The 27,883-nt window shown below is 44.7% G+C and overlaps 1 protein-coding gene across 2 annotated transcripts; it reads right to left on the reverse strand.

Moving 5' to 3' along the window:
* Window positions 1–898: 898 nt before the first annotated feature.
* Window positions 899–27,285, reverse strand: IL18RAP (interleukin 18 receptor accessory protein). 2 transcript variants are annotated; one of them, XM_030838701.3, is made up of 11 exons: window positions 27,171–27,285; window positions 25,161–25,330; window positions 24,375–24,696; window positions 24,095–24,278; window positions 16,714–16,864; window positions 11,983–12,048; window positions 10,259–10,382; window positions 7,394–7,545; window positions 6,144–6,281; window positions 2,915–3,088; window positions 899–1,698 (listed from the first exon to the last, which is right to left on the reverse strand). In XM_030838701.3, the coding sequence occupies exons 2-11, from the start codon at window positions 25,228–25,230 to the stop codon at window positions 1,325–1,327; spliced, it is 1,755 nt and encodes a 584-aa protein (XP_030694561.2). In that variant the 5' UTR covers window positions 25,231–25,330; window positions 27,171–27,285; the 3' UTR covers window positions 899–1,324. The 2 variants fall into 2 exon arrangements, with proteins under 2 accessions (XP_030694561.2, XP_069902968.1); XM_070046867.1 differs by lacking the exon at window positions 6,144–6,281.
* Between the last annotated feature and the right edge of the window lie 598 nt (window positions 27,286–27,883).

Here is a 27,883-nt window from a genome sequence, read left to right on the forward strand (position 1 = left end):
ATTCCCAACGAAGATGTTGCTTGGTGCCAAAACCACAGTGGTTTCTGTGATGTGGGTGTCTCTGTGCAAAAAGACCTCAAAAGCCTTTCACACAGGCACCCAGCAGTGGCCAGATGGCAATGACCCTGAGCCCCTCCAAACCTGGATCACGTTCGGACAAGCGGATGGGACACGTTAAATGTGAACGCGTCCAGAAATCGCTTTTCTTTATTGCTCAAATAAATTGCGCCCTTCTATCGGGGAAGACGAAGCATGAGTGTTGTACCTTCATGTGAGACTAGAACGCCCTGTGAACTGCACGTTGAACTCTCATCAGGAAAACACTGGTGAGAATGAAAGGAGCCTCGTCTACGTGGAACAGCTTCTTGGTCCTCTGGCCTAAGGCCCATCACTTAGGAGGAACTCAAGGAGACCAGATAGTCAGGAAGCACATGGGGGCCACCAGCCTCGAGAGGCAAGCCCCAGTCTTGCTGTCCTTTAACCAGTGTAGACATTTATTTTCCAGACTCTTGTCCTGGCTTCTGCCTTTCTACTTTGCACATAACTGCTGGTCTGTTCCTTGTCTCCTCCAAATCATTTTGGCCTCATTGGTTCCTCCTTCCTATGGCCCAGAGTATGGTTGTGTATTTCATGCCCTGCGCAAAGGCCAAGGCAACAAGGATGAGCTGAACTTAGCCCCACTCTTCTCCCCAAGCCCTGTGTCCTGGCTCAGGGCTACACGGGCCCCGAGGAAGGAGCTCTTCCTTCTAGCTCTCACAAGGACACAGTAGAGAGGAACCATGGCCCTGGCTGCTCCTCGGCCCCTGGTCTCTGCCTCTCCGACTTGCTTTCTGTGCTCCAGTGAATGGGTGAACACGGAATAAGAATTGTCTTCTTCACAGAGACGGTTTAGGCAAAGTTTAAATCACTTGTTTCTAATAAAATAATATTTATTTGACTGCAAAGATCTATAAAGTGATGTGAACAATACACAGAAAACATGACAAGTCCATAGCCACGAAGCCAAGTGGCTGTATCTGCTGATTCCGCTGAGACCACTAGGAAAATCTTAGGGGCCGTGTGGGCTGAATTCGCTCTCCTTCTGTCTAGCCCAGGAAATCTGAGGCTCCCACAATAGTTTTCATGTCATTCCAGTGCCTGCCACACTCGCTCAGGGCTGGCAGAACGCTTCCCATTCTATATCAGCCTGATCCACGCTGTGTGCTCTGTCCATCAGGGTCTCTCTCTACTCACCAGGGACAGGACGGGAGGGGTGTAGGAGGAGGCAGCTCAGGGCCCATTTCACCGTCCTTTAGGCTGGGAGTGCCTCCCAGCGGTTTCTGTTTTACTGAGTCTTTTCTAGAGAAAAAATCCTTGGGATAATTCTGAGATGATTCCACGTGAATCCTTTAGAGCTTTTCACAGGCATGTGGTAGCGTATTTGGGTCCAGAATCTGGAATTGGGAGGAACTGATTTGAAGCCTCTCCAGGTGACAGTGGGCAAAACCCTGAGAGCTTTTTTCACTAGATGAGGTAGAGACTCCGGCTCTTGGAAGGAAGAGAACTTAATTAAAATCAGTTTCAGTGTTTGATCCTCCAAGGCAATGTTCACTGCTGCTTGTAGTTCAAAGACACTGGGTCCGCTGACGTAGCTGGGGCTCAAGATAAATATTCCTCTTCTACTTTTCTTAATAATGCTCACAATGTCTTCTGCATACACTGGAAATAAAAGATTTAATTATTCGACATTGTTATTGTCTTTTTTTTTAATGACCACGGTTAAAGATTTGATAAAAGTTCATAATAATGCAATTGACAAGGAAATGTAGTTATTTCTGAGTGATACATTTTAAAGTAATAACTAGAATTATGACCTATTACATTATACCAGAACATATAAGAGTTTTAGGAATCTCATGTAATGTCTGAAACATTTATATTAGCATATTTCCATACAAATAACCCAAAGAAAGTTTAGTATTAGTTGTTTTTTGTTTGTTTTTTTATACAGCAGGTTCTTATTAGTCATCAATTTTATACACATCAGTGTATACATGACACTGTTATTGTTAAACCCTGAGTCACAATAACCCTGAATCTCCCAGATCCACCCAGCGGGTTCCTTGCAATGGGCACTCTGAGGCAAAGAGGAAAGGAAGTCTGGTTTTCTTTATCACTTCTGCTAAATCAACTCTGTGGACAGTTGAAGATATGTTCCAGTGTCTAGTGACTGTCAGTTTCACATTCCTCCCTGTGTTCTGTCTCCTCAAATTGCCAATTCCTCTAGGAGCAAAGCTCGTTGGAACAAGGTTGGCTGGGATAAGAGAGGGGCATGGAATGTCCCAGGCTCCTGGGTTGCGCATCTCAGGCAGAGGAGGTCAGCGGGACAGGATGAGGTCTGCACATCTGATCGTGCCCAGGACTGGGCCCGGGCCTGGGGAGTCTGCTGGACCCAGTCCTGAGTCTGTGTCAGGCACAGTCCCAGAAAGCAGGGGGACCACCCGTTTGGGAGGACAAGAGATAACTTCCTGTTGAGGAGCCAGAAAAGAGATCTTCATTCTGGAAGGCTCCCTGCGCTCCAAAAATGTTTTTTTCCTGAAGATGGATTATTTTCCTCCTGTGGCAATTTTGTTTATTTTTAAATTTTAATTTTATATTGGGGTATAGTTGATTTACAGTGTTGTGTTAGTTTCAGGTGTATAGCAAAGTGGTGCAGTTAGACATATACGTATATCCATTGAAGATGGATTTTTTTGATGATGGAGCGTGTCTCTGCAACACACATTTTTCTGTGTTGTTGCCCCAGAAGTTCTAAGCTCATGAAACCTTCCAGAAGATAAATAGCCCAGCAGAAAGAATGACAAGACAACGTAGAGAGTGCTTGCACGTAACTCTCCTTCTTGTGCTACGTTTTCTGTTGGCGTGCAGGACTTACCTCCTCCTGGGGCCACGTCTCTTTCAAGCAAACACAAGGTGTATCCATATTTGTTTTCCAAAACTTCAGGGAATAGACTCAGAGCCAAGTTTTCCTCACTCAGAGATGAAGTGGCCTCACTCTCAAGAGAGCTCCATTTCCCATAGGATATGAAAGCATCGAACTCCTTTTTATCTGAGGAAGAAGCACAATAAAGAATGCAAGCCACACGGGGCTTCCCTGGGGGCGCAGTGGTGGAGAGTCTGCCTGCCGATGCAGGGGACGTGGGTTCGTGCCCCGGTCCGGGAAGATCCCACATGCCGCGGAGCGGCTGGGCCCGTGAGCCACGGCCGCTGAGCCTGCGCGTCCGGAGCCTGTGCTCCGCAACGGGAGAGGCCACAGCAGTGAGAGGCCCGCGTACCGCAAAAAAAAAAAAAAAAGAATGCAAGCCATTGACCTATTTTTTACTCTCGTGGCATACCTACATACGCTCGAACCATATGGTACATGGATAAGAATTAAGATTTGGGATCCTTACTGCATGGATTTATTAAATGAAAAGCAGCATCTGTGTTCATTTCAGAATCACACTGCTGAGGGGTATTGATTATCCACCCAGACTCAGATTCTAATCGATGAGGCCCTCCTGCACCTTCACTGACGTCAGATCAAACAGCTGGGGCCTTCTCTGATTAAATCACATGTTCTCAGGAGTTCCTCGGAGCTTTTTTTGCATCTGCAGCGTTGCTGTCTCATTAGTCACACATCAAAGTGGAGTCTGCTCCACCAAAGCGTGATAATACCCGGTGAGCAAAGCCCTGCAGAGACCCAGTGCATTAGCGAGCTGACAGCACACGTATCTGTTTGAATCCCCATATGTAAAATGAGATAGTCATAACTCCCCGTCTTGCTTCTGTCAGGGCTGCCTGGGATAATGTATATGAAGGATTCGGTGACTGACTTATGGCAGGCACAAGATAATATGCATTCCTTTCCCTTTTAGATGGAAAACTATATTTTGGAACTTGTTTTAGGGTATTTTTAAGGTCTCATATGCCTCTGTTGACTCAACTATTATAAATGCACATAGACTCTGGGATGTGCTAAAGAACCAACTGGAAGCCATAGAAAATCTCAAAAGTTAACCCACGAGCTCTGCACACAGCTGGCTCATCTTCCAGCACTTTGCACAGTGCCCGACAAACAGTATTATTACAAAGGAGCAAACAGCAGCGCTGTTACTGATGCAGTTTTGCAGTTTGCTCGACATGGACCTACGAGGCGTTAGCCAACAGAAGTGTCAGAAACAGAAAAGCAAGAGGGAAACAGAGGTGGTCCGGCGTCAAGAGAGGAGGATGCCAAAGAGCGAGGTCCTGGAGGTGCATCTAAGATACTTCTCATTGCCCAGGTGGGGAGGCGGCGGCTCAGGGGGCGCGGCCAGCAGGTACATGCCGTGCAGTTCCTGTGTGACACACCGTAGTCACCCTGATTTTTTCCACATCCCTGTGACACTCCAGCAAACTGGGATTTTTCTATAACCGGAAAACGTTAAATTTCTTTTGTAATAATATTAGCGAGTGGGAGAATTAGACGATCCCCACAATTCTGACATCCTATGTCTCTCTAAATTTTGGGATAGTCCCAGGAAACAGTCTTTTTGCTGAAAAACATTAGATTGACCACAGAGTGTAATGAATCTCTGTGCTTGAAAACTGGGTTCTGCCTCCCTGTCAGATTGCTAAAACGTTGCCTGTGCAAACAAGAGCGGACACATTTAAAGTACTTCACAGTTTGGGATTAACATATACACACGGCTATATATAAAACAGACAACCAACAAGGGCCTACTGTATAGCACAGGGACCTCTACTCAATATTCTGTAATAATTTATAACGGAAAAGAATCCAGTTTTATATATAAAACTGAATCACTTTGCTGTACACCTGAAACCAACACAACATTGTAAATCAACTATACTTCAATTAAAAAATAAATTAGGGTAAAAAACATTCCTCCAAAAATTACGATGTTTCACAGTAGATTGAGTCTTCTGTACAAGGTCTAGAATCTTAGGAAAAATAGCATTTGAGTCAAAGAAGTATGAAGTTGTCTAGGAGAACAATGAAGACAGTGATTAGATAATTTGCTCAATTCTAAAAAGCTATTTAAAATATAACCTCAAAATCCTCTTGGCTTGAGGACTTCTAGTGTGTATTCTCAATCATTGGTCTAAAGAAAAGTGTGACTGCTGCATTTCTGTGCTGCCCCTTTTCCCAGTGATCTGACAGCTCTTCACTGAGTTCCTAGTGTGGGGAAACCACTGGTGTGCGTGTAAAGGGGCATCCCAATTAGGGAAGTATTTAATTGTCCCTGGAATCCAGCAGAAGGGATTCTGCCCTTTCCAAGCAATAGACTCATTCACTAAAACTGCCAACGTTCTAACCTTTGAGCCTTCCGGGACTAGAAAAACACACCAGCAGCTCTTCTAGTCGAAAGAAGCAAATGTTAATAAACACTATTAACCTGTCTCATGGGAAAACTGACATACTTCGTGGAGAGTGCCACTGCTAGTATTTTCCAGAACGTCCCTCTTTTAGGGACGTTTCCACATCCCCAAGCCCCTCACTTTACAGAAGAAGTTAACTGAGGCAATAGCTAATGGGGCTCTAAACCTAACTGCCTGGGGTCCATCCCAACCTCTAACATCCCCTAGCAGTTCCACTGGGGGCACAGACTTCACGCCTCTGCCTGGCGTGTAGGATTTCGGTGACGATTCCAGCAGCTGATACATAAGCCTGGCATGCACTCAGTCCTCAAGAGGTAATGAGAGCTGGAGCCGGCATCACTGAGTGCTTACCATGTGCTACATGCTGTTCTAAATGCTCAATATGTCTTAACTCAAAGAGCCCACATTGCATTCATTGTGATTGTGATTACAACCCTACTTTACAGAAGAGAAAAGTGAGGCATGGAGATGGTAAGTCATCTGCCATCTTGCTTCAGGTTGGTGAGTGGAGAGTTATTTTCAAGTCCAATGTGCCCTACAATAACATCGTTGGCAAGATTCCTAGTAACTGGGATGAAGAGAATTTGTTTCTCCCCTGGGCTCCCAGCCCTTCCCAGGTGTGAAGACGCCAGACCTGCAGGAGGGTTTCAGAGCCCGAGGGTCATGACCTTCTCCATCGTGGAACATCCATTTCTCAAGCCCCTCCCTCTAAGTCAGTTCCGAGGCGAGTTGGGTCATCTTACCCCCGAGGGTCTCATCCTTGTTTTGGTAGGTTCGGTACAGCAGCACTATTTCAATCCAGTACATGTAGAAGAGCGCACCTGTGGTCAGCACACCTGCCAGGGCCATGACGGTGCCAAGGAGGATGTAGAGGAACACCACTGCGGAGACGCGGCGGCCGTGAGCAGGTACAGGGGCCGCGTCCCCTCCAACACCCGCCTCCCCTATAAGGCCACATTCAGGCCAGCCCAGCACCTTTTCCAGCCCTATTATTTTTTATCAAAATCTACTGGAAACATTTCTCTTGAATCTGGACACATCTTAAATCACATCTTGAGGGAATTACCATAAAATGAACTCAAGAAAACCCAGGGTAATGGGTCGTTTCTGATTGGGGTGGCTGGGAAACTGATAAAAACTCGTTTTTTAAATCGTTTTCTCCTATAAGCTTCCACACAACCCATTTCTGTCCCTCTTATTGCATACTGTAAACTATTGTCACGCGTTATCGACCCTACTACAGTCTAAACTCCCTGAAGCCCAGAGCCACATCTGACTGGCTTTCTCACCTCCACCGTACCTAACACGTGGCACCTTTGACCCACCTCTACGGAGCACCCACCAAATGTGTCTTATTTAAGCCTCACAAGCATTCAGAACCTGCTTGTTCTCTCATCTCTACTAACTGAATGAATGATATCACCTCCATCTCTGAGCATCTTCTTAAAGAAATTTAAGAGTTATTCCTTACCAGGAATTTCCTCTCTAGCTTTAAGAGGCTATGATCTGTGATGTACACATATCACTCCTAAACTGAACAAGAATACTCTTTCTCCCCTCTTTTTCTCCTTTACTCTCCGACACCAGACCATCACATTCTCTGGATTTGGAAGCCAGGGGAGGAAAATAGGAAAGGGAGCTAGGTCCTAGTACGATACCTGCCACACAGGGCATGCTCTGTAGGTCTTTGTAGGATGAATGAATGAGTAAGTGAATGAACTAAGGAGTGAATGAATGAATGAACAAACACAGCTCCCATATGCAGAACATTCGTAAGAGGACCAGCTCTGGATCACCAATGTGAAACTTACTAGTTGTGTGGCCTCGGTCAAGGTACTGAATGAATCAGCACAAGCACATTACTGACTTAGAATGCTGTCTGGCATCTAGAGCATGTTAGTGGCTACCATCACTGTGGCTACTTCCTTGGGAAAGTTCCTCTCCTCCCGGGTGAAAGCAGGGGCATGCATCCTGCAGCCACCTTCAGGCTCACCTCCCTTCTTTTCTTTCAGTTGGATGGACTGGGTAGTGTTCCCAATGGAGTTCTGGGCAAAGCAAATGAACTTCCTGTGAAGATCGCTCTGAGTAACTTCTTTCAGGAAGACAACACGCTCGATGACTTCATTCTTTAAGGTGGATTTAACACTAGGAAAGGAGGGAAAATACCACACCCCTTTAGTAACACAGATGGACACCCATTTGCAGTTTTTGGAACACGTGTAAGTAGATAACCGTTTGGCTTTCAGAAGAGCTGTGGGATCAGACAGTACAAGGAGATGCCAGAAAGACAGAGGATGCTCAGAGGTGGCTCGTTTTTTATTAAGTGATTGAATCAGCTAAGCATCATTCTAAGCATTTACGCTAGACTATAATTACTTGCGAGGCTCATCTGATCTTCCTTACTCTGAGAATTCCCCTTCAGAATAGACATAACAATTTAAGAATAATGTTAGAGATGACTAGCTTCTACTGAGGGCTGTGTGTATCAGACGGTCCTCTGGTCCCCCAAGCGTAAACGTGGAGGAGAGGATCAAATCTCCTCCGTCCTCACAGGATCCCCACCGGGTAATGGTGTGATCATCCTGACTTGAGCCGCTCAGAACAGGCAAGAAGTTGGGTGACAATCCAAGGTCACACCGCTGGGAAGTGGCAGCGTGATTCCTGGGCCTGTGTCATTCCGCCCTGTCCAGGAAGTGTGAATCTCGGCACTGATTCACAGTCTGGATTCTCTAAAGTTGCCCGTCTGCAGTTTGTCTTCACACTAAAGAACATAGTCTCTGCGGATGATGTTTTAGGCTGTTTGGTGTGGGGCCTACAATACCCACTCTTATTCACTGGACGCTTCCTGCCTGCCAGAGGCTGTGTTAAGCATATCACCTCTACCGTATTTGCTCCTTACAGGGGTGAAGCTTGGTATCCATAGATGACAGATGGCATGGTGGAGGCTCGCAGAGGTTAAGGTTCACATTGCTAAATAGGTGGGAAACAGAGATTCAAACCCGAGAGCATATAGTCAGTGCATTCTCCCTTTACCATGCTTGACTACCTTCAAGTCTGATGCAGTATCACCTTAATATGGGACCCAATGAGTTCCCTTGTCTTAGAAGTTCTTTCTCAATTTGATTACTGTTACCAAAACCCATCCTTTATTTTTTAAATGATGTATACTCTTCAAAGTGATATTACATTAGTCTGTTGAAATGTTTTAAAACCCAGGAGGAAGTGCTTAATACAGAGGCTATTACTTTGGAACAGATGTTGGGAGAATGAGGGACTCTAGCTGCAACTGTCTAGAGTTTTACTTTCCATTGAGCCAAACTGTCTTCCCAGTAAATTCTTCCCACTAATCTGGGTTGCAAACTAAGTCCAGTTTCTCATACAACTTAATAGCTTCCAAGTACTTCAAGACAGAGATCCCACATTACAACAGTCATCAGATCTTCGGGAAAGAACGAGGGTGACTGTAGTTGGCAAATGTCTGGGCAAATGTAAGACTATCTCTTCTTTCTTTAATTTCTTTAAAAGTTATAGTTTAACATATGCAGACAACAATAAAATGATACCTCAGTTATCAGTTATACCTCAGTTATACCTCAGCCATTTTGGTATTATTTAAGCCTTCACTAATTCCCTACACCTACTCCATTGTCATTATATGGTTCTTTTTGGTAATATTTACCTACCTTGAAGTGCACAGTCTAGGTGTATACTTTTTTTTTTCCCTCATGCATGGCATGAGGGATCTTAGTTCCCCGACCAGGGATAGAGCCTGTGCCCCTGCAGTGGAAGGCGGAGTCTTAACCACTGGGCCACCAGGGAAGTCCCTAGCTGTATACTTTTGACAAATGGTTATTAGGGTATAGAACATTTCCAACTTCCCAGAAAGTTCTCTTGTATCCCTTTCCAGCCAACGTCTAGCCTACCAGAAGGAATAACAGTTCTGATTTTTTTCACCTTAGATTAGTTTTTCCTTCTCTAGTCAGTTTGTTCTTTTTATTGTTGAATAATAATCCACTGTATGAATGAATGTAACCGTGTTTTAATTTTTGACTATTGTAAATGAAGCTGCTGTAGATATGCCTAAAAAAACCCAAAAAAAGACAGCGATCTCACCTCTGGGTCTCCTTCTCCAGGTTGGATTGCATCAACTATTCCTCATTTCTCATATTTTCGGTCAGATCGCTTATTATTGTGCCATTTTCTCTGCATACGCTCCGGACCGTTAAGGACGCCAACACTGGGGCCCTGACTCGGCCCACTCTGGATGGACGGCACAGGGGGCAATGGAGAATGGCTGGCTAGGGTGCAGAACCCTTTCCCGTTTGTTCCATAGGCTAAGTCTAGTCAAGCAGCATGGGTTGTTGCGTCTGCTGGTTGGTTTGGTGGGCAAAGTAGCCACATCAAATTGTTACTACAAATTGAACTTTAAAACAGCTGATAAAAAATGTAAAAAATAAAATAAAAAGATTATTTTAGAAAAAGGTGGGGGGAATGTCCCGGTGGTCCAGTGGTTAAGACTCAGCACTTTCACTACCTAAGACCTGGGCTCAATCCCTGTTCGGGGAAGTAAGATCCCACAAGCTGTGCGGCCAAAAATAAAAAATACAATAAAAAATAACAATAAAAAAAAACACAACGGAAATATTGCATTCTATGGCCCTCTGTGAAACTGCACGTGGCCCCCAAGCTTAAAATTAACTCACGCCTTGCATCTCTATACTTTGCACGACTAGCTGGCGCTAGTGGCCACACCAACTCCATCTGTTTGTTCAGCTCTGTGTGTACATTTCAGGGGGTTCTAAAGGTGAACGCTTTTAGTGTGAGTTGCAAAGAATAAGTTCGCTCATTTCCTTCTTACCTTCTCCCCTCAGGTGTTGGGACTTCCCACTCCTGGTCAGAATCTTTGACGTACCATCGTATCACAGGCTTAAAGTTTATTTCGAAGCCAAATCGGGCCGTGCAGTTAAGAGTTAAAGGCTTTCCTGGAAAAAGGGCCACAGAACACAGGAAGGAAGCCCGTGAGAACACTTTGTCCCGTGCGGGAGGAAGACACCATCTGGAAACTGTTCCCTGAGGCGGTCAGGTTCGCAGGTAAAACAGGTGTACCAGACAAAGCCAAAAACGTCCACCTGTCTCTCATTCGGAAACAGGTAAAACCAGGGATGTTTGTCTCTACTGGGCAGCTCTTAGATCTCAAACCTCTGACTACATTTCTGCAAACGAAGATGGGCATGGTCACAGCACTACGGGTTCTGATGTGGTTTAAGGATAAACGCCAGGAAAATGAGCAGTTTCAGGGACCAGCTCTGTCTTCCGACGCTGCTGTTGAAGTAGTACAAGGGTGCCAGTACAGAAATACTAACTAGCATTTGCATATTAAACGAAATCCTGAGGTTTGGGGGGCATGTAGTTTAAAGCAGAGAGTATTTAGATATTCAGCTGAGTATTTTGAACGTTACACTGTGGACTGACATGCATGTAACTACGCTACCCTCCTTCTGCCCATTTTCTCTGTAAGGGGTATCCAGATATGCTCTGCCTCAAACTCAATATTTTAACCGTGAAATGTTTAGGGACTCCATTTGAAAACTGACCTTTGCACCTTTATAATGCTTTCCCCACAGTAATACTTTAAAATTCATTGGTACCTTGTGTAACTTGGCTATTTTTGAATTAATTAATGTTTTCCCTGCTTCTTTCCTCCTTCCTTTCATTCTTGTGATTTTGCCCGTACTGTTATTTCTATTTCATAATCAGGGTACACCGCTACCGCCACCTAGTGGTGATTTAATAATATCTATTTTTACATTTCTTTCTATAATGATAAACATCTTAGTAGCATTTAAAGGAAACCGCCACCCAGTGGCCTTTTACCATAATATCTACTTTTACCTTTCTTTCTACAACGATAAATATCTTATTAGCACTTAAAAGAACACTTACTTTATTGAAACAACCAGCACTTGGTTTTGAAGAGAACAGTTCCTATTTGGCTATGTGGGAACATGTAGATGTTACTGAAGCTGACAAAATCAAAGGGGACCACAGGAAGTCACTTTCCCCCTCTACCCCAAAGAAGACACTAATTTGGAATACAGCTTATTTGAGCAAGGGTTGTAGTATTCTCCTACAATTTATCTTAAAGGCTAGACCAAACGCTGTATTCGTAAGGGTTAAGGCTACCTAAGTTGGTTAACTGATTAAATTTATAGATTTAATCAATGAACCTAACCAATCTGTGTAACCCACTGTTCCTGGGTGGAGTAAGGAAGAAGCTTAAAAAAAACAAAAAATCTATTGATCATGCCTCACATACAAGTCACCTAATATATCAATACATCATCCCTTATTTCTCAGTGCCACCTTGTGAGGTCAGTTCTATTTTGTCTAGTTACAGATTTATAACCTGAGGCTTCAGAAGATTAAATAGCTGTATAAGATCACAGACCGAGTCAGTGGCCGAGGCTAGATTCACCCCCAATTCTGTTTAATTTGAAATCCCGACGCTCTTCACTGTAACACACTTAGACCTGCTCCCAGAAGCAAAGTGTCATTCAAGGGTGATGACACCACCCACCTTACCAAGTTCTACTTCCAGGGTGTCCTTGATGGGATCCAGAATATCTGGTTTGAGATTCGTGTTCTTCACTAAAAGATGAAAATAAAAATTATCATTTGCACTGGGAAATCCGAAGGCCTGCTTCCTGAAGATTTGAACGCACGGTCACACTCTGATCTAAATGTTTTGGAACTTCCTTTTCAAATTTCATCCATAATGTACAAGGCTAGAGACTCAAGTCTCCATGTGAAAATCACGCCTCCAGAAATGACTGTGACATCAGGTTGCAGGTGCTAGCGAAACCTGAGTCCTTGATAAATCCATACCCGCCCAGGGGGACCCTCCTTCCAGGCCAGCCCCGCGGGCCCATTGCAGATGTGAAACCCCACCCCATCTTCTCCTCCAAGATTGTTTTCTGGTGCATCCGGCTGAGTAATCCCACAGGAAGGAGGACGAACCTGAGAGAATGCACAGGTTAGCCAGATTGGAGCCCACCCCTCCCTCCATCCTCAAGTTCATGGTTTGTTTGAAAATAAAGGTGAGCTCAGCCCTTCATGAATCATTTTATCCCTCAGCTTCCTGCCACAAACTTTCACATATGCCTCCACTGTCAAACTCCCTCCTGAAGATGTCCCATCTCCTAAGAAAGGAAACTTCGTCACCTCTCTTCTGGAATTGTTCTCTCTTAATTCTCAGGGACCTCCTTCCCTCAATTACATTAGCTTCCTCCTGTATCTTTGACTCTGTCTCTCTCTCCTTCCCATCAGCATTTATCCACTCTCAGTCTCTCCATCTTAAAAAAAAGAGGAAAAAACCCTTCACCTTATACCCCTGCCCCACTCATTCTCCTCCCTTCCCAGCCAAGTTGTTGAAAGAGCGCTGTGTGCTCGTTTCCTCCCTCCCTTCCCCTCCCGTGAAGTCTGATTTCTGCCCCCATCACTCCACTGAAACCGCTTTGGCCAAAGTCACCAGTCACCTCCTTGCACCTAAATCCACTGGGCACGGCTGAGTTTTTTTTTTTTTTTTTTTTTTTTGGTACGCGGGCCTCTCACCGCTGTGGCCCCTCCCGTTGCGGAGCACAGGCTCCGGACGCGCAGGCTCAGCGGCCATGGCTCACAGGCCCAGCCGCTCCGCGGCATGTGGGATCCTCCCGGACCGGGGCACGAATCCGCGTCCCCTGCATCGGCAGGCGGACCCTCAACCACTGCGCCACCAGGGAAGCCCACGGCTGAGTTTTTAGTCTGCTTTCCCTCTCAGTAGCATTGGGTGCTGCTGGGCATGCTCTCCTCTCCTCTTCGGGGTGCACGTTTCTGTGCTCTGAGGCTCGCCTCCCCCCTCTCCACTCACTCCCCTGAGCGCTATGGGCTTCTCCTCCTCCGCGCTTCTTGTGAGTATCACGTCTCCCCGGTCTCTCCTTGTGGTCTTCATTCCACCTACTCTCCTTGTGGGGCAGCTCACGCTCCAGGCCTCTCTTCCCTATGAAAGTTCTTGGCCCTCAAAATGCTCTCTCGCCTACATCATCAATTTCACTTCCTTTACTGCTCCCTCCCCACCTTGCCACTGATACCCACTTGCTGATGTAAATAATGACCTCCCTCTTCCCAAATCCAAGGAGCAGTTTCCAGGCTTCACCATATGAGGCCATGCGTCACTCCCTCTTTCTTGGGACACTTTATCGCTGAGCCCTGGGATAGCTACTCTCTGTTCTTACACTGCTTCTCCATCTCCTGTGGGGATGCTTCTCCGCCCCCGTGCCTCCCAGTGCTGGATGTTCTAGGCTCTCTCCTCTCTATACTCCATCCCCACGTGACCCCATTCTCCCTCGGCTTTAGATATCGTGCCGGCGGCCACCCTCACATTCACATCTCCCAATGTAGTAGCCTGTATCCCAGACTGGTTTATCCAAATACCCACTTGTCATGGTGACTTGATGAATCAAAGTCCTTTCAAGCTTAACACTGAATTTCTTCCTCAGACCTGCCTCTCTTTCAGTATTTTTTCTGTCTCATTACATGGTGCCACTGTTTACCAACTCATCATGCCAGAAAAGTAATCCGGCATTGATTTCCCTCTTTCATCTTGCACATAAACTCCATCAACATGTTCTGTTGACACACATGTAAAGCCATTCCTAATCACCTCTGCTAAGTCTACTCAAAGAGTGACCAGAGACATCTTTTTAGAACATGATTCAAATCTGCGGCCCCCCCCACCCGTGCCTTACACCAGCCCTTATGTATCCCGTCCTACCCCTTCCACTTCCATCCCATCCCATCCTATTCCACCACTTCCCATCCAATCCCATCCCACCCTTATGTATCCCGTCCTACCCCTTCCACTTCCATCCCATCCCATCCTACCCCTTCCACTTCCATCCCATCCCATCCTATTCCACCACTTCCCATCCAATCCCTTCCCACCCTTATGTATCCCGTCCTACCCCTTCCACTTCCATCCCATCCCATCCTACCCCTTCCACTTCCATCCCATCTCATCCTATTCCACCACTTCCCATCCAATCCCTTCCCACCCTTATGTATCCCATCCCACCCCTACCCATCCCATCCCATCCAACCCCATCCCATCCCATCCCATCCCATCCCATCTTCTCTCAATATGTTATAGAAAGTCCACCTCGTTGCCCAGCGTAAAACCTGGCTCTCATACTGGACCCCTCCTTTTCCCTCTTTTCACTCCCAATTCCCAAAGCGTTTCATGTGTAACTTCCTAAGTATTTCTGGAGTTTTCTCTCTTCTCTCCATTCCTACTGCCACTCCTAGTTCAGGCCACCATCAGCAGTTGCCTGCTTGACCCACAGCAGCCTCCTAATTCTTCTCTCTGTCTCCCTCGTCGCCCCACCCCCAAACCCATGTTCTACATAACAAGAGTGATCTATCTCAAATCCAGATCTATTCATGACACTCTCCCACGTAGAACCCTCAATGGCTCCCCATTTTTCCTTGGATAAAGTCCAAACTTACTAGAACAGTGTGACGTCTGTTCTGCTTCCAGATACCCTCAACTGACCTTCTCTTTCTCCCTGGAAAGCACCATGCTGTCTCTCAGCTCCTGGATGTTAACTACGCTGCTCCCTCTGCCTGGAACGGCATCTTTTCCACCTTCACTGGGCTAGTTTGTCTTCACCCCTCAGTTCTCACCCAGCCTCGGGGTACCCAGGTCTGGGTTTGTGTGTCCCCCACATGCCCCGCTGCTTCCCTTTCTCTCCACTCATCACACCGAACTGTAGTAGCCTGTTTCTTCTTTGTCTGCCCCACGAGACGGTAAGTTCTGGGAGGCCAGAGAAAGTGTCCAGGTGCTCATTCTTACAACCTTAGCACCAAGCCCAGTGCCTGACACATATCACATGTTCCACAAATACTGGTGTAAGAATGAATACATGAAAGAACGAATGAGTAAATGAGGAAGACAGGAATGACGACAGAGAAGACTTAAAAAGATGTGACAGAGGTTGCAAAGCATCCTCTGGGAGAGAGAAAAGCAGATTCTGCCCCTGAAAGTTTGATGGGCAAGTTATCATGCCCGAGGGAGAGAGCAACCAGGCCTGGAGGGGCAAGTGGTCCAAGTTGGGTATTTGCCTTCTAACCCCTCGTCCAAGCAACAATCTCATATAAATGTAAATTGATGAGGTCTAACGTATTGCAGAGTGCCAGGGCCCGGAAGTAAGCCGGGGAGTTTGACTTGGTCTCAGATGCCCCATGTGGTTTGTATCTTGCAATGAAAGAAGAGGAAGTAAAACTGATTACTATATTTACTAAGAGCAGAGTCAACCATTCTGTACCGTTATGTTTTGATAGAGGCCATGCTTAAATTGATTACATCATACAGTTTAGCCATGCTTTACACTTGTAAATCTAATAAGAATGACCCAAGGGAAAGCCTGGGCCAAAAACAGACAAGTCACAGAAGAATAAGCTCAACGGGCCAGTAAGCAAATGGCAAGACATTCAACTTCATTCGTAGTCAGGGAAACGTAAATTGGTCTGAAAAAAAGAGGGTCCACTTGACACCAAAGTCTGAAACCACCAAATATGACTTGGGAATAATGGGAATCTGTTCATTGCTGATGCGGGTATAAATTAGCAAAACAATGTCTATGAACAATACCATGTGTTTATAACACAAAACACATTTTATAACATAAAACAATATTCTGTTTTATTAATGGATACATTACATATGTAGAAAAAGCATAAAACATAAATGGAAAGGATTATAAGCTAAGAGTGGGCTACATCTGCAAAGAGAGGAAGTGGGAAGGCCTCAAGTTGTGTCTGTATTGTTTTGTTTCGACAAAGAAACCGTGAGATGGAAAAACCATTATTAAAGCTCGTGATAGGTACACGAGTGTTACTTATTTCTGGGTGTGAAATATTTAACATTGTTTTTTAATTTATTATCTCTTATATGTAAAATCTTTAATCTTGTTTATTTCTTTACATGAGCCTTTGATATTGTTTTTTAATTTATCACAAAACAAACCAGAATCCATGCGTAGAAAACCCAACCTGTGACAACTTGAATATGACCCAGAACTAGGCCTTCCTTGGAGGATGGAATCTAGGTGAATGGGAAATTGATGTTCACCAACATTCCAGGCTTTACGTGACTGTAGGCTATGAGTGTCTCCTTCCTCACCGCAGAAAAAGGAAAAATATCACTAAGCCAAAGAAGATAACTTTAACTGGGTAATTGGGGTTGAAATCTCAAATACTGAAACCACAAACCTCACTTACCGATGGTTTTCACTCGAACAACAGCTCTGACTGTCCATGAACTTGAATTATCTGATTGAGTGTGATCACACACGTATGTGCCCTGGTGATGGTCGTAAACGTCATCCACTTTAATAGGGTTGCTCCTTTTTTCAGAGAGTAGTTTTCCATTCTAATCCAAGAGACAAGAAAATTAAATAATGTAACCAGAGAATTACTATTAATATTAAGCTCACCTATAGCGAAACTTCACAAATTTGAACCAAGGAAGGGGGAAGGTCAGTCTGATATAAGGACATTGCAGAACATAACACCCCCAAGGTATAAAAGATTCTGCTCAAAACTATATCTGTAAGATTCTTACTTGAAACGAGAAGCATTTTCAAAGACAATTACATGTGGAGATGAAGACAGCCCAGCAAGAGCTGTTTCACCTGGTAAAGCCCAAAGCGAGATTCAGGCCCCTAGACTCTAGAAAAGTCATAGTGGTCTAAGTGGTCGATACCTAAATGAATTTTTTAAAAACACGTGTATTTATATTTCTGGAAATTGATATAGATTTTCTGTGTATTGGGCTTACATAAAGTTTCTTCTTTAAATAAATTTCACTCGAATAAAAGAAAAAATGTTAAATTGAAAACATTAAGTAAGTAACTAAACAGATGTATCTAACTTTGACAAAGAAGGACTGGGATTCAGGAACAATTATTTAACTCCTAGTGGACTCAAAGTTGAGCGAGAACTAAAATTCAATTATGAACATTTCTCTCTCCTACTTAGAATCTCTCATTGACACTCCTTTGCCTTGAGGGTAAAGGTTAAAATTCTTCACAGCCTGATCTTGGCATTCCTTCCCCGACTCATTTCCTGCTTCTGCCCCTCTACCCATCTGTCATTCCCTACATAACCACGTTCTTTCTTAATCAGCATGTCTCCCACCACCTTTCCCCACTGGGAAGGCTGTTGCTCATTTTTCAAATCCAACTGAAGGGGTGGCTCTCACGGAGAGAAGTTATCAAGTCTCCCCGAGCAGGCTCAGTGACCTCTGCTCCATCATCACGGTAGCCTTTTTTTTTTTTTTTTTTGAGGTACGCGGGCCTCTCATTGTTGTGGCCTCTCCCGTTGCGGAGCACAGGCTCCGGACGCGCAGGCTCAGCGGCCATGGCTCATGGACCCAGCCGCTTACGGCACGTGGGATCCTCCCGGACCGGGGCACGAACCCATGTCCCCTGCATCGGCAGGCGGACTCTCAACCACTGCGCCACCAGGGAAGCCCACGATAGCCCTTTTATAGTAATGATGCATTTGGGTGTCTCCTCCTGTGAGTTGTCGAGGGCAGCCTTTGTGCCAAGACATTTAGCTGGTCCTGGACACACTGGGAGGAATAAACACAGATCCCTCCTCTGAGCGAGCTCTCAGCCTAAGGATGCGCGTCTGAGCAGTAAGCCAGAGTATAGCACACTCAGGTGGCTCTGCCTCATAGGAAAAGTAGGGACTCTCCCCCCAGTGTAATCCGAGACTTGAAGGGTATGCAGGAATCAGTCAATGCCAACAAGGACCTACTGCATAGCACAGCGACCTCTGCTGACTATTATGTGGCAACTACATGGGAAAAGAATTTGAAAAAGAAAAAAGAAAGAAGAACGCAATTGACATTTTAGGAACACCTGAAGCAAAGCCTGCATGTAGGAAACAAGGCCAAGGTGGAAGGGCTGATGCAAGTAGATGTGTTTGATCTTTGTGTCTCCAGGATACAGCAAGCAGGCCAGCAAGAACAAGGTCTTTGTGAATAAGGGGTGAATAAATGCAAGTCAGTTGGAAGAAAGGTTTGGAAGTATAAGAGTCAGATGATCGGACATTTTTAGAAAAATGACTGGCAGCTCTTTTTTGACTGTGGAAACTCTTGTAAATTTAAGCAAAGACTATCATAATCACCCTTGTATCTTTAGGGGCTAGGAAGTGGTAGGGGCACAGTAGTATTTATTGAATGATGGGGTATCAGTGTATCATTAATCTTATAATCATTAATCCTCTAACCTCTGTACAGCACCTGGCTTTCCAATTTCCTACTAAGAGTCCTAGCAATATATCTTTCACCACTGCAGTCAAAAGAAAAGAGATAAACAACAAAAATAACAAAATATCAATAGTAAGAACTCATTACCTATGTAGACTACAAAGTTATTTCTCATGTGTATCTCGTATGAACATTCAAAGGATTCTCTGCGGGGCTTCCCTGGTGGCGCAGTGGTTGAGAATCTGCCTGCTAATGCAGGGGACGCGGGTTCGAGTCCTGGTCTGGGAGGATCCCCCATGCCGCTGAGCAACTGGGCCTGTGAGCCACAACTACTGAGCCTGCGCGTCTGGAGCCTATGCTCCGCAACAAGAGAGGTCGGGACAGTGAGAGGCCCGTGCACCGCGATGAAGAGTGGCCCCCGCTCGCCGCAACTGGAGAAAGCCCTCGCAGAGAAACAAAGACCCAGCACAGCAAAAATAAAAACAAATAAATAGATAAATGAGGCAGAAGGAAATAACTGCCCTTTAAAACAAATTAAAAAAAAAAAAGAAGGATTCTCTGACTTGCACAGATTCTATGTCTTCCATTTTATAGATGAGAAAACCGAGGTTCTGAAGTTTGTGTTTTGTTCTATACCATATAGCTCGTGAGAGGCCTGAGAATGTATCTACGTTCTTCTGATTCTGAGTTTCATGTTCTGATTGAGGAATTTCCCTTCCCCTTTGCTTGATGACTCGTAGAAGCAGAAATTCCCCTCCCCCAAGTCTCTGGTGTGGTTCCTGTGGCCCAAGAAAGAATTTCCAGTAGGTTGTCAAGGAGCTGAGAAGAGGGTCAGAACTGGTCAGAGCTGGGCCGCTGCAGGTAGGAAGTAAAACAAGGCCAAGAGGTGGGACTGACAAGGTTAGACATCTATCAAGAACAGTTTAAAAGGAAGCTTCAGGGCACGGGGTAAAATTCAGAGATGAAATTTCTAGAGAACATGGTAATAACATACAGAGAACAGAAACTGGCGTGGAGGTGTGTCGTAAATCACATGAGAAATGAATGCAGAGGAGGGGATGCAGAGTTGGAACCAGGCTGCAGCTGGGCCATAGGGAGGATGAGTGATTACAAAGTGGGCCTGACTTTTTTTAATAAAAAGATAAGTATGGCTTAGTGTGTATCATCAAGACTTTATGGGATGGAACTCAAACAAAACATCGAAGAGATAAGGGGCAAGAAATTTGTGTCAAGAATGATGGGAAGCTGATCTAATAACATAATCACAAATGATCCTAGTAGGAGAGAGACGTGCTAATGAGGCCACACAGGAAATTCTTTGTTTTGCTCAGATGGGAAACGGTCAAGAGCAAAATACAGCAGCAGGAGCATCAGTCAGTGTGATCCTGTATAAAGAGCATCAGTGAGTCCCAGAGAGGACTGACACATGTGACAGCCTGCGGATTGTAGCATTGTACACACCGTAGGAAGTTGCCCAGGATTCTGAAATTTCACAGTGAGAACAATCGAATGGGCCAATGTATGGACCTTGGAAACAGCTTCCAAACATCGAATCTAAATGACTTTTACCTCTTCCCAGCAGGAATTGCATCAACCTTTGGTCTGGCAAGTCTCACCATACTTACCAGCTCTCCACGTCCCTGGGCTCGCGGGATGCCACCAGGTGCCAGGGACAAGGAGAACGAGGCCAAAGGAAATGAGAAGTGGCAGGTCTACGTGCGAAAATTCCATAGAACTCAGGGTTCAGAGATGACCCAGCAGCCATGTCAGCACAGTGGCATGTGAATGAGGTTGACTTAAACCACCAATGGAAAAGTCACTCAGGCACAGTCTTACCGCCAGGACGTCACAGCCATGTCACAGGCCCCCATGTCTCGGTGCCCCAGACCCTTGCAGAAGAGCCTCTCCCACTGCCCTATGTTAGAATTCTGCCTGGTGTCAAAGATTCATTTAGCTAAAGAACCGAAAACGCCCTCCCATTAATGTAATATCATCTAAGACGAAGTCTGCTTACGCTAAAGCTATTTTTCATTATATTTTTATTGTAATTAATTAATTAATTAACTTATTTTTGGCTGCGCTGCGAGATCTTAGTTCCCCGACCAGGGATCGAACCCGGGCCCCCTGCAGTGGAAGCACAGAGTCCTAACCACCGGACCACCAGGGAATTCCCATTATATTTTTATGAATTAGGAAAATAGTATTAGAATGAAAAACAGATAATTCCCTTTATGCTGACTTCTTCATCGTTCAATATTTCAGTTACGAATCTCCAAGTCTAAATTTTTTGAGGTGTCTATTAAAAATATTTTGGAACCCCCCCCAGAGACTACAGCACATGGATTTATTTCGCGTGGTTGTTCTATACAACCGGCAGGTTCATCCCTGGTTGGCAGTTTCATGTGAATTCAGTGCCACCGTGTTTTCATCCTCTCAGCCAGTGTTAGTGTTGTCGGTTTTGAGATACTCTTAAGTGTGAGCCACCCTTCACCTGAGTATCTGTGGTTTAGCATGAAGAAAAGGAACATTGGGTATTATTTCCTGCCTATGGCATCACTTGTAGTGATACTTCCATGAGGTCTGTGACTTTCCAGGATACTGTCTGTGTGTGTGTGCATGTGTGTGTGTAAGCACATGTCCACACACGTGCAACTCATGAATTTCATGCAATCCATGAAACATAACCTAAATAATGACCTGTCCAAATCTCCGTCAGAAGATACAATTTTAACAACAGCTATGCTTTGCCTACTTTTAAGACAGATGCCTAGTCACCATTAAACACATCCTGACACTTGCAGTCGAGGCCCCAGAGAAGAGAAATAAAGCTTCCTTTTGTGAATGTCATAGAACATGGGGGTATCGTTCCTAAGAGCAGCATATGCAGAAAGCTGGCAACTACCGTGTGGCTTCTGCTTTACCAGAAAGTGAAAATAGCTTTCATTTCAGGGATACCATCGTTGAAAATTCAAATGCATTTTCATTTTAAATAACGGGGCAAGCCTGGTTTGGGAACAGCCTACCTTGACGTAGGAAGGCATCTGTCATCCCAGATTACAAATACTTTTGAACCATGGGAAGTTTTGTTCTTAAGAGTAAACTGAAAATAATGAACAGAGCCATCGGCTATTCTTACCAACCTCATTTTAGAGGTTATGAAATTAACGTGTTTCTTTTCTTTTAATTGAAGTATGTTGACTTACTATGTTGTGTTCATTTCTACTATACAGCACAATGATTCACGTTACATATATATATGTCCTTTTTCATATTCTTTTCCATCATAGTTTATTACAGGATATTGAATAGAGTTCCCTATGCTATACAGTAGGACCTTGCCGTTCATCTATTTTATATATAGTAGTGTGTATCTGCTAATCCCAAACTCCTAATTTATCCCTCCCCTCTTTTCCCCTTTGGTAGTCATAAGTTTGTTTTCTATGTCTGCGAGTCTGTTTCTTTTTTGTAAATAAGTTCATTTTTGTCATATTTTAGCTTCCACATATAAGTGATATCCTATGGTATTTGTCTTTGTCTGACTTACTTCACTTAGTGTGGTAATCTCTAGGTCCATCCATGTTGCTGCAAATGGCATGATTTCATTCTTTTTATGGCTCAGTAATATTCCATTGTGTGTATATGTACCACACCTTCTTTATCCATTCATCTGTTGATGGGCATTTAGGCTGCTCCCATATCCTGGCTATTGTAAATAGTGCTGCAATGAACATTGGGGCGCATGTGTCTTTTCAAATTAGAGGTTTTTCCAACTTTCCCAAGAGTGGGATGGCTGGATCACATGGCAACTCTATTTTTAGTTTTTTAAGGAACCTCCATACTGCTCTCCATAGTGGCTGCACCAATTTACATTCCCATCCACAGGGTGGAGGGTTCCCTTTTCTCCACACCTCTCCAGCATTTGCTATTTGTAGACGTTTTGATGACGGCCATTCTGACCAGTGTGAGGTGGGACCTCATGGTAGTTTTGATTTCACTTCTCTAATTAGTGAGGTGCTTCTTAAGTTAGGATTTTATTGAGGGCAGCACATTTTCTGTGTCATTTTAAAATATAAAATTGAGACCTTAAGCACACACTCACCCTCCCTGTACAGTTCTTTCTAGGAGGGACATAATAACACCAGTTGTCACTGAATCTCAAGAGAATCAAGTGAGGAAATATTGTCTCACCCAATGGTAATTTTACCTCCAGGAGACTCTGATTGCTAAGTTTGGGGGTACAAAAAGCCGACAGATAAACATGGGCCACTTTCTGGACTTTGATCAGGGACAATTTAAAATGATATTTTTATATTAACAAACAGATATCTTTGGAAGTCAAATTTAAAATTTTGCATGATTTCTTAAAGCAAAGTATTGAACTTCAAACAATTATCATAGGACTTCCCTGGTGGCGCAGTGGTTAAGACTCCATGCTCCCAATACAGTGGGCCTGGGTTCAATCCCTGGTCCAGGAACTAGATCCCACATGCATGTCGCAACTAAGAGTTCACATGCCACAACTAAGGAGGGGGTGAGCCACAACTGAGGAGCCCGTGAGCCTGCCTAAGGAGCCCACCTGCCGCAACAAAGACCCGACACTACCAAATAAATAAATAAATATTTAAAAAGCCAATTATTACAAATGTAGGAGGTGATTTAAATTCTGTTCCCAGATTCCACCACCCTGGGTCAACTGACATTCCCAGACTTTGGAAGAGATGCTTACGCGGCATTTATATATCTGTTAGGACTTAGAAAAACTATAAAATACAATGGAAATGTTTTTGTTATGAAGTTTACTCACATGTGGTATATAACTCAGAATCATTCTGAAACTTGACTTTTCCTGATTCCTGTTCCCTTTTTCTCTTAGCACTGCTCTCCCTCCCCACTGACTCACCTGTGCAATACACGTGTCACCCAGGCCACCAGGTGCTTGCCTTAACTGTCTTCCCAGAGGTGTCCTCTTTGGAAAGTATTCCAGTCTCTTACTTCTTTCAGAAACCCTTCAAGACATGCTTGTTGGGTGTTCCTTTCACCCTAGCAATGCCCTTTGCTTTCCAAAGGCAGTAAAATTGAACAAATCTGGTCTTCTGAATGAGTGGGTGTTCATAAGTTTATATCTTAACCTCACATGTAATGGACTTGAATTTTAGAAAATTTACTGACACTGATCAAAAGGATGGTTCTAATAATTGGAACATTGGACTCTGTGGCTACCTAGGGGAAAACTGCTTTAGAAAGTCAGGTCTTCTCTGTAGGCGTGAGGCCAGTCTTTGGGAAGCTCTAGAGCTCAGGTTCAGACTCACATTTCTATAAATTACATAAGGAGATGCTACCATAACAACTAAGCTCTGGCATCAGTTTCAGTGAAGTCATTCTTACCTGGTACCAGGTCACCTCTGGACTTTGTGTATCACTTTGGTGGCTGAGACCAGGGCAATAAATGGAGTCCATGCTACCAAGAAGAAGGAGTTGTTCATGTGGTATGGAGCTCCCACAGGACATATTTGTCTTGGGTTTAACTTCTAAGATCATCTTGACACAACAGGCCTCATCCTTGGGGCTCCTAGGAAAGTTAACAAGGTCCTGTGAACACAGATGTTATATCCAGATAGTAAAGGATTTGGTAATGTTTTCAGATAGAAATGTACTTGGGACTTACCTAATCCTAGGTCTACAGATGTATGACCCAGCATGATTCATCTCTGTGGTCAAGAAATGAAGGGTGCTCTTGTCCTGGATCACGTGAGGATAGTTTTGTGTAATTTCTACTAGTGGATCTCTGTTTGGAGGTTGTAGGTACCATTGGACATCAGATAGGTTCTTACTACCACTGCAGGGCAGGTGTTCAGAGCTTTGTGTTGGTGAGAGTTGACTTCTGTGGTAGAAATGGGATTTCTGTGGCTCTGGAAAATCACAAAATAAGACAAACTCCTCCCCACACCTGGCAGAGTATGTCCTAAGAAGCTTTCCAGTGGAGCAATCTGAAAACCACAATAAACAAAGGAGCACAGAAACACATTAGAGGAATTCTAACATATTTACAAAGAGTACTTGGTTTCACAAGGGATTAAGCTCCCTTGGGTGTCTTTCTCCTTCACGGTTCCCATTCTGTGGGGAGAAGTTCCTGTTCTAATTCCCTCCCACTGGTCTTCAGTATCACCCGTAGCAACGGAGGTTTCCTGTTAGAGCTGCCAACCCACCTTTAATTCCTCTTCAGCTGCTTCCACTGAACACCCAGATATAGTAACTGGGTTCCACATGGATGTGCTTGGTATCAACTGAAAGCTGTTCACCCCAATAATTTCTCCTCCTACCCCATCTTAAAAGTAGAAAGGAAATGTTCTATATTATTATGCCATGCTGCCGATGTATCCCAGAATACCTGTCACTTTAAACTTGGACCATAAAACTCATAAGGTTAGCATGAAAAGTGAAAAACCCCTACCTGAAGTGTTAAATCCTTTAATTTTCCCTCCTGCGATAAGCCAAAGAAATACCCAGCTCAAGTAAAGCATTGTTCTCTCTGGGTCTTGTCATTGCTTCAGGACATCTGTTCTGTTGCCAGAGTGGAGGACATTGTAATTCAGGGCTCCACCCTGAGAATCATCTTCATTTCTGTAAATCAAGAAATGGGAAATGAAGAAATCGGTAACCAGTGATCAAAACGCAAGTCACACAGGAAGTTTTGAAAGGGCAGGTCCTACCCAGCAAGCCTTCACATTCCCACACTAGAGTGGTATTTTCAACAGCGTGTGGCAGGTCCTGCATATGTCACTTCTTACACAACTAAAGGAGGAAGGACATCTCAGACTCACGGTACTGCTTGTACCTACACTCCGTACGGTGTGGTCTTTTGATGCCATTTCTTTATGGAATCCTTTTTCTTTTCCTAAGTTTCTGACCTAGTACGTATATTTTCATGGGTAATTTGGAAAGAGTTAAGTGAAAGTTTTCCTGAAAAGATCATCCAAGTTGAAGGAAAATGTCAGGTTCTCCCCAATTAGGGAAACCAGTGCGGTAGCTGGTGTGTAAACTTGAGAATGTCTGCACGTTGCTAACTTGTAGTAACTGTTAGAGAATAGAGGATGCTTTACTCTTTGTGCCCCAAATAAGACAGGAAAAGTTGTCACTGGATGGCGTTTCTACCAATTCTCTGAAGTATAAAAGGGAGGGAAGGTCACCCTGGACTGTGTTCATGGTGGTTCAAGGAAAAAAGAGAAAGAGAGGGAGGGAGGGAGGGAGAAGGAAAGAAAGGAAGGGGAAGAAAGAGAAAGAAAAAAGAAAGAAAGAAAGAAAAAAGAAAGAAAGAGAAAGAAAGAAAAAGCAAAAGAAAGAAAGAAAGAAAGAAAAAGAAATTTTACTATCATATGGTCCCTCTAAACGTTCTCCTTAAAAGTCTTCTTCCCAGAACATCTCTGTTTCTTGGGCAGCTGACAAAAATCAATCTCTCTCTCTCTATCTCTCCCTCTCTCTCTCTCAACCTCTGCTTCTGTCTCTGTCTCTGTCTGCCTGTCTCTCTCTCTCTCAACGCCCACACACACAATCTAACCATCATGCACATCCCTCTCTTCACTGCCCCCTGTGCTCACTGGCCATTCCTGCAACCACTCCTTCCACCCAGACTTTCCCAGGACCATTCTCTTCAGGAACCTCCATCTTTTACCATAAATAAATACTGTCCTCAACTTATAAAATTCTTCATTTCCAAACATTTACACACACACACACAGCACTCCGTGTCTCCAACATCTTCAGATGCAGAAAGGAGTAATTTTAATATTTATAAATGATCAACAAGTATGTTTCTCTAACAGAAACATTGAGCTTGATGTGCCTTTGGGGATCCACAGGGGAGAGTTCCAGCGAGAGAAGTCAGGAGGCTGCGAGGAGGCAGCAGATAGACTTCCCGGAGGAACACCAGCCCGCAAGGGTGAGTCAGGGCCAAGGGAAAATTCAAAAGGATAAACCCAAAGGGAAGAGAAGAAACAGAACAGAGAGACCACCCTGACACTAAGCAGAGAAGTCGGGCACAAGAAGGACTTAGTTTCCATCAGGTCTGGCCACTGATAGATCAGACCAGCACGTGCAGAGGGTTTAAGGTGATGGAGACGAGCAATTCGGGAAGGAAGGTAGGGAGTGGGGAAGAGCCACACCCTCCCCAGGCTACACTGCACATGGAAGACAAGACGGGGAGGTGTTTCCTCCTGTGCTGCCTTGATTCCATAAGCGAATCAAGGGGAATGAGCTGGCAGGGTAGCAGGCCAAATGCAAGTGAGAGTGAGAAGAGGGTGTGTGGCCCAACTTCTCTGAGGAGGCGGGAAAAGACAAACCCCCAAAACCACAGAGTCATTGTCTTGGACGGAGGCGGACAGAGTCGTACACTCTGCGAGGTCTCTCCAGACCGGGGTACCCAGGTGGGGCCAGAAGTACAGGACGTTTCCACTTGGCTGCTGACCTGCTGAGAGGAGGGTGTGCTCAGCCACGAAAGGGCTTCATGAGATGATGGAGGACCTAGAGTGCCACGGACGGGGACCAGAGTCACTGCATCACTTATCCCCATTGGTGACAATGGGTAGCTCTTCTTTCCAAGACTGTGGTCTAGGAACAAGGACCTAGGATAAGCAACTGCCTTTCAGATGTGGTCTACCTCCCCACACCCCCTGCTTACCCTTTCTTTGCCCACAAAGCCCCTGAAGGGACAATCTCCCCATCTCCGGCCACTGGAAGCATCTTCCTAAAAATCAAGCCTGAGGATGTCATTTCTGTGCTGATAACCTCACCAGCCCCACTGCCCACTAAATAAAAAGTCCATTCCAAAGCATCAGATGCAAAACCCCGTATGACTCGATATGGCTCTCTCATGATTTATCTTGTGTTTCATCCCCAGAGAGACCACCACTGACCATGCGCATAATGACATTCCTCCTCTCTATTCACCACTGCACCAGCCAGCAACTATCTCTCTTATTACTCATGTTATATTACTCTGTCTTAGCACACACTACTGTCTGGAAAATATCTTGTTTTATAAACTTCTCCCCTAACTAGAACCAAAGCTCCCTGCCGGCAGAACTGAGTCTGTCTTGCAGCCTGCACACTCTCTCAAGGAATAGGGCGTGACTCACACAGGAGTTCGGTAAGTCCTCGTTCAGAATTTATCCACACCAT

Source organism: Globicephala melas, chromosome 12 (assembly GCF_963455315.2).
Source record: "Globicephala melas chromosome 12, mGloMel1.2, whole genome shotgun sequence".
Taxonomy (NCBI): Eukaryota; Metazoa; Chordata; class Mammalia; order Artiodactyla; family Delphinidae; genus Globicephala; species Globicephala melas.

Coding starts and splice junctions, on each gene's coding strand:
- IL18RAP (XM_030838701.3), bottom strand. CDS start 25,230: ATGCTTTACTTGAGCTGGGTATTTCTTTGGCTTATCGCAGGAGGGAAA. Junction 24,697..25,160: donor TAAAGGATTTAACACTTCAG/GTAGGGGTTTTT, acceptor TGTGGTTTTCAG/ATTGCTCCACTGGAAAGCTT. Junction 3,089..6,143: donor CAAGGATGAGACCCTCGGGG/GTAAGATGACCC, acceptor CTTCTTCCTCAG/ATAAAAAGGAGTTCGATGCT.